This window comes from Otolemur garnettii, unplaced genomic scaffold, assembly GCF_000181295.1.
Source record: "Otolemur garnettii isolate 467f Iridium unplaced genomic scaffold, OtoGar3 scaffold00010, whole genome shotgun sequence".
In the NCBI taxonomy this organism is placed as follows: Eukaryota; Metazoa; Chordata; class Mammalia; order Primates; family Galagidae; genus Otolemur; species Otolemur garnettii.
Genome location: NW_003852405.1, coordinates 15,036,827 through 15,052,367, shown reverse-complemented (window position 1 = coordinate 15,052,367; position 15,541 = coordinate 15,036,827). Strand labels below are relative to the sequence as shown.

Here is a 15,541-nt window from a genome sequence, read left to right as displayed (position 1 = left end):
GGAGATAGATGTGTTTGCTTTTTGTTTTTCTTTGTAAACAAAATCTCCTGTACTGCCTGGGCTAGAATGCATTGATCATCACAGGTCACAGCAACCTCAAACTCCTGGGCTCAAGCCATTTTCCTGCCTCAGCCTTCTGAGTAGCTAGGACTACGTGTGAGCACCACCATGCCTAGCTAATTTTTAATTTTTGTAGGGATGGGGTCTTGCTATTCTCCAGGCTGGTCTCCAGCTCCTGGCCTCAAGGGAGCTTCCCACCTGGGCATCCCAAAGTTCTAGGATTACAGGAGTGAACCACCCTGTCCCACCAATGGATGTGTTTTTAAAGATCCTCAGGCTCGGCGCCTATAGCTCAACCGGCTAAGGCGCCAGCCACGTACACCTAAGGTGGCGGGTTCGAATCCCCAGCCCGGACCCGCCAAACAACAATGACGGCTGCAACCAAAAAATAGCCGGGCGTTGTGGCGGGCGCCTGTGGTCCCAGCTACTTGGGAGGCGGAGGCAGGAGACTCGCTTGAGCCCAGGAGTTGGAGGTTGCTGTGAGCTGTAATGCCACGGCACTCTACCCAGGGGGACAGCTTGAGGCTCTGTCTCAAAAAAAAAAAAAAAAAAAAAAAGATCCTCAGCTATACACCATGATGGTCTAACCAAAACTGTCTAAATTCTTAAGTGAAAAACATAAGAAAAAATTTTCCAATTGAAGTACCATTATTTAAAATAAAAAAGCACCATTATTTTGATTGTTTTCACACTTTCAATCCTATAAAAATAGAAATGCTTAATCTTTTATAGTACTCAATTTTTACAATTAGATGTTATCTTGAATCTATTCCAAATGCTTTATTCTGTTGAATTTCTACAAATGCCCAAACACATTATCATTACACCTACTTACAGTAACAATAACAGTAGTTGACAAGGGCACACAGTATGCCAGACCTATTCTCAGAAGTTTACTTCAACTAATTTGATGCTCACGAAAACCTAGGCTTTGGGTATATAAAGGTAAATATATGAAATGCTGGTCCTCAAAGACCTGCACCCATGTTATCCTGAGAGTGGTATCAAAGAGAAGTAACAGACCATGTAAATACTATCTGGTGCTGAAATACTCTATAAGAATGTCAAATTATAGAGTATGACCAGGCATGTGAAGGGTATTTTCAGTGTTGTAGGTTTGGAAAGGCCTGTGTGAGGAGATCTCATGTAAGAAAGAGCCAATGCAGAGCTTCTGGGAGAACACCAATCCAAACAAGAAGAGGTAGTGAGAAAGTGAACGGGTGAATGGGAAGTTTGTCCTGCTCAAGAAAAAGAATTCGGTCAATATGGCTGAAGCACATTGAAAGGGGTGGAGCTGAAATCTGAGATAAAGCCAGACAGGGAAGCAGGTACCTTACCCATGATGAGGAATCTGAATTTAAGTGCAACAGGGAATCCAGTAGACAGTGTTAAGCAAAGCTAGAAAACATGATCTGATCTATTCTTTAAAATGCCACTTTGGTAAAGGTCAGTGGCTTATACCTATAATTCCAGTGCTTTGGGAGGCCAAGGCAGGGGACTACTTGAGGCCAGGAATTCAAGACCAGCCTGGGCAACATAGCAAGACCCCCTATTTGAACAAAAAAATTTAAAAAGTAGCCAGGTGTGGTGGTACACACCTGTAGTCCCAGGTACTCCAAAGGCTGAGACCAGAAGACTGATTGCTTGAGTTCATAATAGCAGTGAGCTGTTATGCTGCCACTAGACTCTAGCCTGCACAACAGAGCAAGACCTTGTCTCAAAAAATAAATGAAATAAAATAAACAATAAATTTTAAAAAGATCCCACTTCAGCTCTTGTGTGGGCAACATATTTAAGGGAAGCAATGTGAATGAATGCTAAATTTTGATTAGCATTATGTCATTTCAAAGACTGCCATCTTTCCTCTTTATCTCTCCTGACATACCAGATGATGGGCTGAACTCTGATTAGCTTCTGAGTCCTTTTCAATGTAGACAGGCATTTCCCTTAGGACAATTGATTCAGCATAAATAGTATTTGAAAAATGTACATGAGGGAATAGCTTATTTGTGCCCTAATTCCTTCAGGGAACAAAGGAAATTCAAACTGCATATGGTACAACTTACGTCCAGCAACTGGCTATCTTGGGACACTCTTCAGTTAAAGGTGGATAGGTTCTGTAGGTCTGTTATTAAGTTGAATTTGTGTGTAAGTTGGAACGGGTACATTTACCTATTACCTGTAATAGACTCCATTTGTAAGTGCAAGTTGGATGTCAGGTGGATGTTTGTAACACTCGTAAATGCAAGCTATACACAATTCAGGGACTGCCTGTACTCTCTTGAACATAAAGGTAACCTGCAAAGATAACCTGCATGCTGGGTGCCCTGGATCAAGTTATTTATAACTTCTTTAAGCCAGAGCTTTGGAAAAGTTAATGTGCAAATGAATCACCTGGGGGATCTTGTTCAAATGCAGATTATGATTCCAAAGGTCTCTGCTGAGACCCAAGATTCTGCATTCCTCATGATGAGGCTTCCAAAGTAATGGCAATGTGACTGGTCCAAGGACCACATTTTGAGAAAGCTTTTTAAACTTTAATTTTCTCAGTAAAAGGAAGCTAAAGACTGACTAGAATTTTGTGAGAATTAAATGAGTTTGTTAATGTAGATGAAGAGCTTAGTATACTGGCAGGTATATATCCAATCTTAGCTACTTTATTGTGTAAGGTAAACAGATTTGTCAAAGATAAATGGTTAGCCTACATGAGTTATAAGAAAATTGTGAATCCTGGAATTTTATACTTTAAGTCATTTTATGATTCTGAGTTAATCACATATGAATGACAATTTAGTAAACGAATGGGATATAATTTTAGTTTATTTTTAAACTTTTAAATTATTATGAGTACATAATAGTTGTAGATACAAATTTTAAAGCACACAGAAACATTTTAAGGAAGGTTTCTGGTACAGATGGAATGAACTCCTTACCCCCAGTCTCCCACTGAATTCACCTAAAAACCCTAGACAGAACGCACAGATAGCTTCTGAGGACTCTGAAAAGCAAATGGTAGCAGGTAGGCTGTGGAAATATGGTACAATCCAAAGTATGACCAATCCAGTAATATGTTTGCCAGCTGTGCTGGGCTCCTACTCAAAGACATCCAGGTTCCCAGAAGTGCTAACTGGTCATAGACAGACATCGAGGGCTCCTAGCCCAAGGAACAGAAGTGGGTGGTGGTAGGAGATGTGACCCAAACAATGGGGGAAACTCCCTAGTTTCTCTTGTATGTTTGTTTTCTCTCTTGCCTTAGCAGTAGTGACAACAATAGCAGCTGAAGAGACACCTAAACCTCTGAAGGGAATCCTCCTTTATGACCAGATGAATTGTGGTCTAAAGAGAGAGGGATATGAAATTCCCGTTGCTTTCTTCTCTTTATCCTCACAGCCCTGTAGGAAAACACAGTAGGCAGACACCAGCTTCCTGGACTGGGCAAAGAATCACTTAGAAGATGGAAAGTAGGGCGGTGCCTGTGGCTCAAAGGAGTAAGGCACCGACCCCATACGCTGGAGGCAGCAGGTTCAAACCCAGCCCCGGCCAAAAAAAACTGCAAAAAAAAAAAAAAAAGAAGACGGAAAGTCACTCTAACATACACCTGCTGAAGTTGTAAAAAATGCAATGTCAAATACAGGTTTACAAACAGGACTCAAATCACATAAAATAATATTGAAAATGTCTAGGATATTATCCAAAATTACTTTTTACTCAAAGAAACAGGAAAATCTCAACAAATCACAATAGAAAACAGACGTCAACACTGAAATGCTTTAGACACTGGGATTATCAGATGAAAACTCTAAACACAGCTATAATAATGGTTTAAAAAAGTTCAACCAATCTTGAAACATAGAAAAACAGAAATCTCACCCAAAAAATGGAGGCTAATAAAAAAGAAACAAAATGAAATCTTCCTACTGAAAAATAAAATATCCAAAACAAAAAATTTACTGGATGTGCAGGAGAATGGAGATAATAAAGAGTCAGTAAATGTGAAGACAGATCAACAGAATGATTAAAAAAAAAACAGGGAAAAAAGACTGGTGAAAAAACAGAGAATCTCCAAACCTGTGGGAGAACAGCAAAAGGTCTAGCATTTATTTGAGTCACTGAATCTTGAGGAAGAGAAGAGAGTGACACCCCACCCCCAAAACTTAAGTAATGATAGCTAAAAACTTTCCAAATTTTGCAAGAGTCAAACTTGAAGAATCAAGTTCAATGAATCCAAAAGAGGCAAAACAGCAAAAACCATACCCAGATACATTAATTAAACTGATGAAAACCAAAAATAATCTTAAAAGCAGTCAAAAATAACATACCCACATAGGGGAAGAATGATCCAAATGCTTGTGGATTTCTCAAGAGAAACTAGGGCGGCCAGAAGGCAGTGGGATAACATTTTTAAAGCAGAGAAAGAAAGAATTAAATTCTGCATTTGGAATTTAATGGATACAGAATTTAATTTTCTACAGAATTCTGTATCAAAGGAAAATGTCCTTTGGAAATAAAGATAAAACAAGGACATTCTCAGATGAATGACAACTTAAGAATAGGGTGACCAGATTTTAACATCTGTAAGGCGGGACAACATGGGGGGGGCGGAGCGGGGGCCTGGGGCGCGGGGCAGGGGACGGGGCAGGCAGGGCCTAACAAGGCAAACTTTGATAAGCAGTTCTCATAATCACTTCTCAGCAATTATTTATTACAGTTTAACATTATAAAATTAACAAAAATAATATAAAACTCATATTCTGGCGTAATAGCCATATGGCGGCCGGAAACCGTATATTCCCTTCTTGTTCTCCAGTCTGTTCGTGCATTCTGTCCAAAAATCGGGACTTTTTAAAAATGCCATAGGACAAATTGTTGAAAAGCGGGATGTCTGGTCACCCTACTTAAGAACTCATCGCCAGAAGACCGTCTATAAAATAATTGGAAAAGGAAGTTCTGTAGACAAAAGGGAAATATTACCAGAGTGAAGCTGGAAGCACAGAATGAAAGAACAATTAAAAGAAATGGTAAATATCTGTGTAAAGAGACTAGTCTTCTCCTCTTAACTTCTTTATAATATAAGCAAAATTAATAAGATGATCTGGTGACATTTTCAATGTATTCAGACATAATATACATATATTAATTACTATGCAGAGTAGGTAAGGGAATTACACAGTGGTTATGTTTCTATATTCTCTCTGAAGTAGCAAAATACTAGTTCTAAGTAGACAATGAAAAATTGAGAGTGCGTGCATATATGTATGTATGTGTGTATATATATACACACATGTATGTATATGTGTGTATGTATCTCAATCCCTAGTGCAATCAATTAAAAAAAACCATACAAATAAGTTACACATCCAATAAAGGGCTAAAAACAGAATTTTCAACAAACTCAAGCAAATCGGCAAGAAAAAACAAGCAGCTCTATTAAAAAGTGAGCAAAAGACATGAACAGAAGCTTCTCAAAAGACAAATTGTCAAGAAACATGAAAAAATGCTCAATGTCACTAATTATCAAGGAAATGCAAATTAAAACCCTGAGCTACCACCTTACCCCAATTAGAATAGTATTCAAGTCAAAGTCCAAAACAAGAGATGCTGGCACAGATGGAGAGAAAAAGAAATGCTTATACGCTGTTGGTGGGACTGAGAGTTAGCACAACCTCTAGGGAAAACAGCAGAACTAAAAGTAGGCCTACCATTCAATCTGGCAATCCTATTCCTTGAGGATTTGAGTATTTACCCAAAGGGGGAAAAAAAAACCTTTCCATTAAAAAGATATGGGCACTCAAATGGGCAGCACAATTCACAATTGCAAAGATGTAGAATCAGCCAAATGCCCAGTGATTCATGAGTGGATTAATATATATATCATTAAGTACTACTGAGCCACAGAAAAAGATTAATCATTATCTTTTGCAACAATTTGGATGGAAGTGGAGACCATTCTAAGTGAAGTGTCTCAAGAATGGAGAAACAAAAGTCACATGTACTCACTATTGGAACTAACCAGTAAGCACACATGTGCACAGAGGAAAATCAACCAGGAAGAGGGGAGAGAAGGAAAGAGGCAAAACTTACCTAACAGGTATGAACACTAACAGGGTGGTGGGCACACCTTTAGCTGGGATTCAAGCATTTAAAAGGAACTATGTAACCTAAAACATTTGTACTTCCTTAATATTTTGAAATTTAAAAAAAATGGTTAGGATGGTATATTTTATGTTTTTTATCGTAATAATTTTTTAAAAGGAAAAAACCCATAGAAAGATATTTTAAAAATCCAACAAATAGACAAATAAAAATGTAAGACTAGCAAATTATCAATTCATCCAAAAGAAGACAGGAAAAGGGAAAAATATGAAGGAAAACAGAACATACATGTACATTAAATATAAATGGTCTAACCTAGGGTTGCCCAATCTGTGGGCCCACAGGCTGCATGCTAATTCTGTGAGGATTTTTTCAGCTCATCTGTAGTGTCAGATATCATAAAAAGCAGGCATGGGCCTTTTTTTTTTTTTTTTTTACTAATCATCTTTCATTAGTGTTTGCATATTTCATGTGTAGCCCAAGACAATTCTTCCTCTTCCGGTGTGCAACAGAGATAAAAAAAAGATTGGGCACCCCATGTAAACACTCTACTTTAAAAATAAAGATAGAAACTGTCAAAGTAGATTTTTAAAAAAAATCAAGATGGAAGGATATACTATCTGTATACTATATAAAAAAGTCATTCTAAATGTAATGGTAAAATTAAAAATAAAAGAATGGCAAAAGATATACCATGCTCAAAACAAAACTGAAGTAACTATATCAATATTAAATAAAGTAGAATAAAAAGCAAGCAAATTTACAAAGATAAAGAGACATTCTTTTTTTTTTTTTTTTTTTTTGAGACAGAGCCTCAAGCTGTCCCCCTGGGTAGAGTGCTATGGCTTCACTGCTCACAGCAACCTCCAACTCCTGGGCTCAAGCGAGTCTCCTGCCTCTGCCTCCCAAGTAGCTGGGACCACAGGCGCCCGCCACAACGCCTGGCCATTTTTTGGTTGCAGCCATCATTGTTGTTTGGCGGGCCCGGGCTGGGGATTCGAACTCGCCACCTTAGGTGTACGTGGCTGGCGCCTCAGCCGATTGAGCCACAGGCGCCGAGCCAAGAGACATTCTTAAAGATAAAAGGATCAATTGGCCAAGATCATATAATAATAGCGTGTGTGGGGGGGTTGTTTGTTTTTGAGATGGAATCTCACTATGTTGCCCTCAGTAGAGTGCTATGCCGTTACAGTTCAAGCAACCTTCAACTCTTGGGCTTAAGCGATTCTCTTGCCTTAGCCTCCCAACTAGCTGGGACGACAGGCACCCGCCACAAAGCCTGGCTATTTTTTTGTTGTTGTCACCGCTGTTGTTTAGCAGGCCTGGACCAGGTTTGAACTCACCAGCCCTGGTATATGTGGCCAGCATCCTAACCTCTGAGCTACAGGTGCTGAGCCAATAAATTACATCTTAAACTAACAGGAACTAATTCACATTTATGAAACACCCCAGTCAACAACAGAATACAAAAAAAAAAAAAAACAACAACAAAAAAACCCCCAAAAACAGAATACACATTCTTTTCAAGTTCACACTAGAACATTCACCACTAAACTTTTCAAAGAAACTACTTTTGGTTTCCTTGATTTTTCTCTATTTTTCCTTTTTAATTTTATTGATTTCTGCTTTTTATGTATTACTACTTGTTTATGATTCATATTCTGGGGTATAAAACAAACCATAACAAATTTAAGAGACTGGAGATCAGACAAAATACTTCTTCCACCATAATGGAATTAAATTAGAAATCAATTAAACTAGAAATATCAGAAAGATGTCCAGAAAATCCTCAAATACTTAGAAACTAAACAACAAACATCTACATTATCCACAGGTCAAAGAGGAAGTCACAAGGGAAATTAGAAAATACTTTAAACTGAACAAAAATGAAAATACAACATTTCAATATCTGTGGAATGTAGATAAGCAGTGCTTAGACAGGGAAATTTTTTGGTTTGTTTTGTTTTCAGCCTGAGTCTTAAAAATTTTTTTATTTTTGGCCAGGTGTGGTAGCTCATGCCTGTAATCCTAGCACTCTGAGAGGCGGAGGCTACAGGATTCCTGGAGCTTAGGATCAAAACCAGCCTGAGCCAAAGCGAGACACCCATTTCTATTAAAAATAGAAACATTAGCTGGGTATTGTGGTGGGCACCCATAGCCTAGCTACTAGGGAGGGTGAGGCAGTAGAATTGGTTGAACCCAGGAGTTTTGAGGTTGCTATGAGGTAGGCGGATGCCACAACAACAGAATAAGACGCTGTCTCAAAAAGAAAAAAAAAATTTTTTTAAATTTTAAAGTATTGTGGGTACCTAATAGTTGTATATGTTATTTAGAGAGGGAGTTTTTAAATAATTAAACATTGTATTAGAAAAGCAGATCTCAAAGAATAGTGTTTCTGCCTCGAAGAAACTAAAAAATGCAGAAATCAATAAAATTGAAAAAAAAAGAGGGGAAAAAATGATAAATTAAAACCTGCTTAAAAAAAAAAAGTCAATAAAATTTATAAACTTCTTGCCAAACTGACCAAAGGGAAAGAAGATGCAAATTGCTACTTCAGGAATGAGGGAGAGAATATCACTGCAGCCTTACAGAATACTGTAATACACACGATGCACATAAATTCAACAACTTAGATAAAAAAGACTAATTATACAAAAGCTACAAATAAGTGAAATTCACTTAAGGAGAAATAATTAAGTTGAACAGAAATCAAAAGAAATTGAATGCACAGTAAAAAAATCTTAAACTAACAGGAACTAAAAACCTCAAGCTGGGCAGCACCTGTGGCTCAAAGGAGTAAGGTGCCAGCCCCATATGCTGGAGGTGGCGGGTTCAAACCCCAGCCCCGGCCAAAAACTGCAAAAAACAAAAACAAAAACAAAAACAAAAAAAACCCCAAACCCAAAAAAACTCCAAGCCCAGATACTTTCATCAGGGTAATCCCACAAACATTTAAAGAAGAAATGACTGAAATTTGACACAATCTTTTCCAGAAAATAGGATAAGGGGGAATACTTCCTAATTCATTTTATAAGGTCAGAATTATCCTGATATTTTAAAAACCAGATAAGAACAATATAAGAACAAAAGAAGATATACCTATCTTTTCCTAATAGAGAAGAGAAATTTTTTAAACCCTCGAATATCAGCAAACTAAATCCTGCAATATATAAAAGAAACAATTCTTCACCGTAAACAAGAAGGGCTTATTCTAGGAATGCAAGGCTAGATCAACCCTCAGGTATCAATGTAACCCACCATCCACGTGAACAGGCTGAATTAGACAAACTACATGATCACATCAAACAATGCAAAAAGCATATGGCAGAATCCAAGATTTATTAATGATAAAATTCTCAGCAAACTAGAAAAAGTGGAAATCCCTTAATAGGATAAAAGACATCTTCAAAGAACCTACACCTATCATCATACTTAACCGTGAAAGATGGAGGGCTTTCCCTCTAAGATGAAGAACAAGGCAAGGATGTCTTCTCTCCCTACTCCTGTCTCACAATATACTGGAAGCCATAGCTAGTGCAAAGAAATAACAGGAATACAGATTGGAAAGGCTTTATGTCTATAAAGCTGTCCCTAAGTGCAGATAACATGATTTTCTACGTAGAGAACCCTAAGGAATCGACAAAAAACTCCTAAACAAGTGAGTTTAGCAAGGTTGCAATAGACAAATATCAACATATAAAAAAATCAACTGTGTATTCCTAAATATTGACAATGAATAGGAATTTGAAATTAAATCAGATCAATACATATATACACATATAAATAGAAAAATTTATATGTTTTTAATACAAATGGTTTCAACAAAGTGATTTTTTTCAAAACCAAAGATGTTAATAACTGAAGAGACAAATGTTCACAGATTGAATGACTATAGTTCAGTCAATTCTCCCCAATCTGATCTAAGATTTAATACAATTCCAACAAAACGTTAGCAAGTTTTTTTGTATTTATAAACAAGATGCCAACGTTTTTCTGGAAAGTCAAAGGACATTAAATGCTCAAACAATTCTGAAAAAGAATTGTTCCAGCTGGAACATACATACTACTGCCCGACTAGTCCAATAAAGCAAGAGTAACACACCTTTTGGGGGCGGGACACAATTATAAGAGGGATTTTACCTAACAAATGCAATCAGTGTAACTGGGTTCTTTGTATACTCAACGAATCCAAAACAATAAAAAAAAAAAAAGAAGTGGGATTATGGCAAAAGGACTGACAAGCACATTAATGCAACAAAATAGAGAATACAGAAATAGACACTCATAAATATGGTCAACTGATTTTTAACAAAGATGCAAAGGCAACTTCATGAAAATGGCACAGTGTTTTCAACAAACGATACTGAAAAAAGTGGACATTTATACTAACCACGTTTTTAATTTTCTCTATTTTATAATATTTTGGTATCTTAACACATTGCTAAGAGGTAATGAGCTACCTGGTGACATGGATAATTTCTGTGTAAAATTGCCAATCAATAATGTGTCAAGTTAGAGGTGCTAAGTGATTATACATTATAAGCAGCTGAGAGATCAGGCGGAAAGAAAGAATAAAATAGTCTGAATTCGGGACAACTGGGAATTGAGACTGGGAGAAATGACTCAGAGAACAGCTGCTTTGTTAACAAGCATGCCAGCTAGACAGAGACTGCTCCTCCCAGGATAGCCAATTCTTAAGAGACAGCCAAGGGCTCAGCTAGAATCACATCTTTTCTATAAAAACCAACAAGTCCCAAGTCTATAGCCTCCTTATCAAACTTTTACATACCAAGTCAATTATTTTTTCTGCCTTAAATGATCCCAGAGCCAGGTACGAGGCAACCAGAGACAATCCCCATGACCCAAAGTCTGCTGGAACTACTCAACTAGCCAATCCTAAACTTTTCCTTGCCTGCCTTGCCTTTCCCAAGGAAACCCAGTGAAAACTCTACTCAGCTCCCTTGCTTATGATTGCCAAACTTGATATTTCCCTTGTGGTCTTATGTGGACTGACACGCTCCCTTCTCTTGGGAAATGTAAATAATAAATTCCTGCAATGGCATTGGACTCTCCATGTCATCTTCATAAATTAAAATCCCTTGGGTATAATTTTAACACCCATATGCTAAAGATGAACACCAGCCTACACCTTACAGCTCCCACAAAAATTAACTCTAGATGGATCATATGTCTATATGTAAAACTATAAAACTTCTAGTAGAAAATATGGGAGAAACAGTTGTGATCATGGGTTAGGTGAAACATTCTTGTGTTACAAACGTTCTTGTTACATCTAGTGTTAGATGTAACACTAAGAGTATAACCCATAAAAGAAGAGACTGATAAGCTGGATGCCACCAAAATTAAAATTTTGTTCCCTGAAAGACACTGCTAACAGAATAAGAAAAGAAGTTCAGAATGAGAGAAAATATATGGAAGCTCAACAATAAGAAAATGAACAAGCCAGTTTTAAAAAAAATAGCCAAATTACAGATTGTATATCAACAGTTGGAAGGAGGCACAATATCATTAGTCATTCTGGAAACATAAATCAAAACCATAATTAGATACCACTGCACACCTATTAGAACAGCTACAATTAAAAAAACACCAACTGACAAATATCAAGGACATAAACAACTGGAATTCTCAAACACCGCTGGTTAGAATTTAAAAAAAAATTACAGTCGCTGTGTAAAACAGTTTGGCAACTTCTTATAAAGGTAACTATACACTTAGCAACCAACGAGGAATCCCACTGCTGGGTCTTCACCCTAGAAATACAAATATTCTTATAATTCTATTCATAATTATCCCAGACTAGAAACAACACAAATACCCAACTGGTGAATGGATAAACACTGTGGTACAGTCACAGAAGGGAATACTACTCAGCAATAAAAAGAAATCAATTGTTGGAACATCCGTAACATTGAAGAATCTCAAAGGCACTGTGCAGAGTAAAAGAAGCCAGTCTCAAAAGGTTATATAATGCATGATTTCATTTATGTGACACTCTGGAAAAGACCAAACTACTAAGAACAGATCATTACTTGCCAGGGGAGTAGAAAGTTTGACTATGAAGCGCAGCACAGAGGAATTATTATATTTTGAAGTGAGAGAATTGTTCTGAATCCTGACTGTGGTGGTACTTACACAGACATTGTATTTAGAGGCATTAAAGCTCACGGATGATACACCAAAAAGGGTTCTATTAAAATGTATAATAAAGAGGTAAATGAAAACACTTGCAGGCAGGATGCTTTGTCTTCAGATAAATCAATGGGTTCAATTTTAACATTTAGTTTGCTCAAATTTTGAAACTAGATCTCAAAGCATGAACAGAAGTTTCAGGGGTCAAATCAATTTTACCAATCAAGCCAAGAAAGATTGTGGTTTAGAGGCAATTTCCAACTTTCAGACTTCAATTTTAACAAACAAATCATCAGTCCAGGGGATATGGGGGAAGTAACTTCAATTATTTATCACTATGAAAAAACTAAAGTTAATTTTCAAATTCAACATGCTCCACTCCCCCCAGGTTTAAATCCTCTAAGAATCATGACTTATCAGGCCTTCCTTTCCCTTCTACAGATACACAGGCTTCCATATTCCTCTTGCCTTCAAAAGACTGAAGAAATTACTTACAGCTTTAAGGGTAAGATCACACTGGAAAATAAGTGTCCGGAGTTGTGTTAAAATTTCTCTTTTGGTATTTTCAAGATCATTTCGTCTTTCTTCAACATTTGTCACACAAGCTTTGTAAAATTCATTTGCTTCTTCTACCTTCAAGAATACCACAGGGAAAAAAAACACTAATTACTACAGTTTATGTTATGAAACAAAAAATTACTATAGTAAAGCTAAATAATCAAAAAGCTATTATTCATGAATATTCTGTTTTCAACAGCATATTTATAATGATAACAAATAATCCATTTTGGTCAGTAATTCAAGAGCACATGATTTCAAGTATGATTTACAATATATTGTAAAACAGTATATTGTTTTCTATAAAATAAATGTCCATTTCTATCTAAAATCAGCATTTTCTACTTACATTTACCATTTTCATATAATCTTTCAGAATTTATTGAATCATATCTCATCAATAATAGAGAACTTCAGCCTATCCTTGCTGTTAGGTGGTGGCATTAGTATACACACACACACACATACACACACACACACACACACTTGCCTAAAAGGTGAACTTACTGAACTTTCAAGCAAAAATATTAAAACTACTACTTTCTCAAAGATATTATTTCACAAACTCCAAAACCCAAAAGTTTCTTAGCTTACAGGTTCTCAAAGTATAGATCCCCACCAGCCACACTGGCATAACCTGGGAACTTGCTAAAATTATAAACCACTGAGGCAGGAGAACTGTCTTAGGTCAGGAGTTCAAGACTAGATTAGGCAACAGAGGGAGACCCCCATCTCTACAAAAAATGTCTAAAAACTAGCTGGGCATGGTAAATTATGTCTTGAGAGGCTGAAGTGGATCATTTGAGCCTAGGAGTTCAAGGTCCCAGTGTGATATAATTGTGCCACTGCACTCCAGCCTGGGTAATGGGGAGATCCTGTCTCCCAAAAAAGCACAAAACAACAAAAAAGCCCCGTTATCTTTTCTGGGCCTCATCCTTGAACTCTGAGGAAACAGGTCCAACAATCTGTTTTGACAAGTCTTCCAGGTGATCCTGACAGGTACTCAAGTTTGAGAACAAAACCCTTAGCAGATTATTAAGAATTCAACTTGCAAATAACAAAAAGATCACTACTTTTTGGAGAGCCTCTTCTTCCAACCTTCTCTTTTTTTCTAGTTGCTTGTTCAGATTTTTTGCTAATCCACCACTTGAACTCAGATGCTCCTCTTCTGCTCGAAACATGGAAGATTTTGCTTTTTCATATTCATCTTGACGTTGCATACATAACAGTTTTGCCTTTTTAAGAGCAGTCTCTGTTTCAAGCTACATGGAAAAGAATATTAAACATAGAATATAAAAGAAATCTGACCATACAAATGTCTTCAGCATATTTGGCAAGATAGTTAAGGCAGTATTTTGGAGAAATTACAAAGTACAAGGTAGATCGTTATCCACTGCAGATAGTTTTAGATGTTCACAAACAGGTGTATTATTATAACACTAACCATTTTGTTTTGTTCCTGTTTCCAAAGTTCTTTTATTTCCTTCCTTTGTTTTTCCATTTCATTTTTCCTCCCAAGTAGAGGCTGTCAAGGAAATTTTTTAAACAAAAAAAAAAAAAAAAAAAGGAAAGAAAAGAGGTGTTAGAGGTGTTTTCTAAAGATATACTGTCATAAAAAAAATGTGTGTTATGCATATATATTAATCTTTACCTGCACAAATTTGTTGGCTTGGAGAGCTGCAATTGTTTGTTGTAAAAGGTGACTGCTCTCTATATCATTAAGAAGAGCATTATTAAATAGAGACTGCAGTGGCATAAACTCCTAAAATTTAAATTGAGAAGTAAAATTTATAACAGCAATGGCATGAAAGTTCCAGACCCACCACCACACTTCTTCAAAAAGCATAACTGTAAGTTTAGATTTTTCCTCCCAGAAAAATAGCTAGTCCTAAATGTGATTATGTAAAAAAAAAAACCAATGAATTATAATTTACTATAAAAAATAGTAAAAGTAGTAACTACCAAGACACTATTTATATAAAATTATAAATTCCCATTTTTTCATAATGGGTATCATATAAATTTTAAAAACTTTTGCCAATAAAAAGATTAGAATTCGAACATTTTCCTATATTAACTGATACTTTCTGGTTTTATAAGGCATGGCTGGAAGCTCATCTGAGTTGCCTTTGTGATAAAACTCTAAAAGTTCACAGAACCCTTACCTGTACTCCAATGTTGGTTCTAGTTGATTCTGCCAGCTTTACAATATTTCTAGTGGACTCCAACTCTGAAAGGCCAAAGAGGGTAAAATTAGTTTTTTTTTCCTTCTTTATACTCTAAAATTATTTGTAATTCCCCAGTTAAAAAGCAATCACTAATACCAGTGTGCATCAAGATATAACACATCAATTTTTTCTTTTGTTTAAAAGAGGTGGGGGGTTTTCTATGTTGCCCAGGCTGGCCTTGAACTCCTGGGCTTGCTTCTCTGGAGACTGGAACTACAGACATGTGTCACCATGGCCAGGACTTAATGTAGTGATTCTTACTTAATCTTAAGTGCTCTCAAAATCAACTGGGGAACTTTTTCGAAATACACTTGCCTAGATCTCACCTCCCTGAAGGATGGGACCTAGGCTTGTGTATTGTCCCTTTATGAGGCTAGTCAGGTTATTCTTTTTTTTTTTTTTTTTCTTGAGACAGAGCCTTAAACTGTCCCCCTGGGTAGAGTGCTGTG

General features: G+C 36.7%; 1 protein-coding gene across 1 annotated transcript in view; it reads right to left on the bottom strand.

Annotated features, from left to right (window-relative positions):
* Positions 1–15,541, bottom strand: part of ARHGAP29 (Rho GTPase activating protein 29) — a 59,217-nt gene that overhangs the window by 16,836 nt on the left and 26,840 nt on the right. The window contains exons 7-11 of the mRNA XM_023509813.1: positions 15,030–15,094; positions 14,516–14,626; positions 14,309–14,389; positions 13,938–14,126; positions 12,802–12,939 (exon numbers count right to left, since the gene is read on the bottom strand). Coding sequence (XP_023365581.1) covers positions 12,802–12,939; positions 13,938–14,126; positions 14,309–14,389; positions 14,516–14,626; positions 15,030–15,094 — 584 coding nt within the window. The remainder of the gene's footprint in view (positions 1–12,801; positions 12,940–13,937; positions 14,127–14,308; positions 14,390–14,515; positions 14,627–15,029; positions 15,095–15,541) is intronic.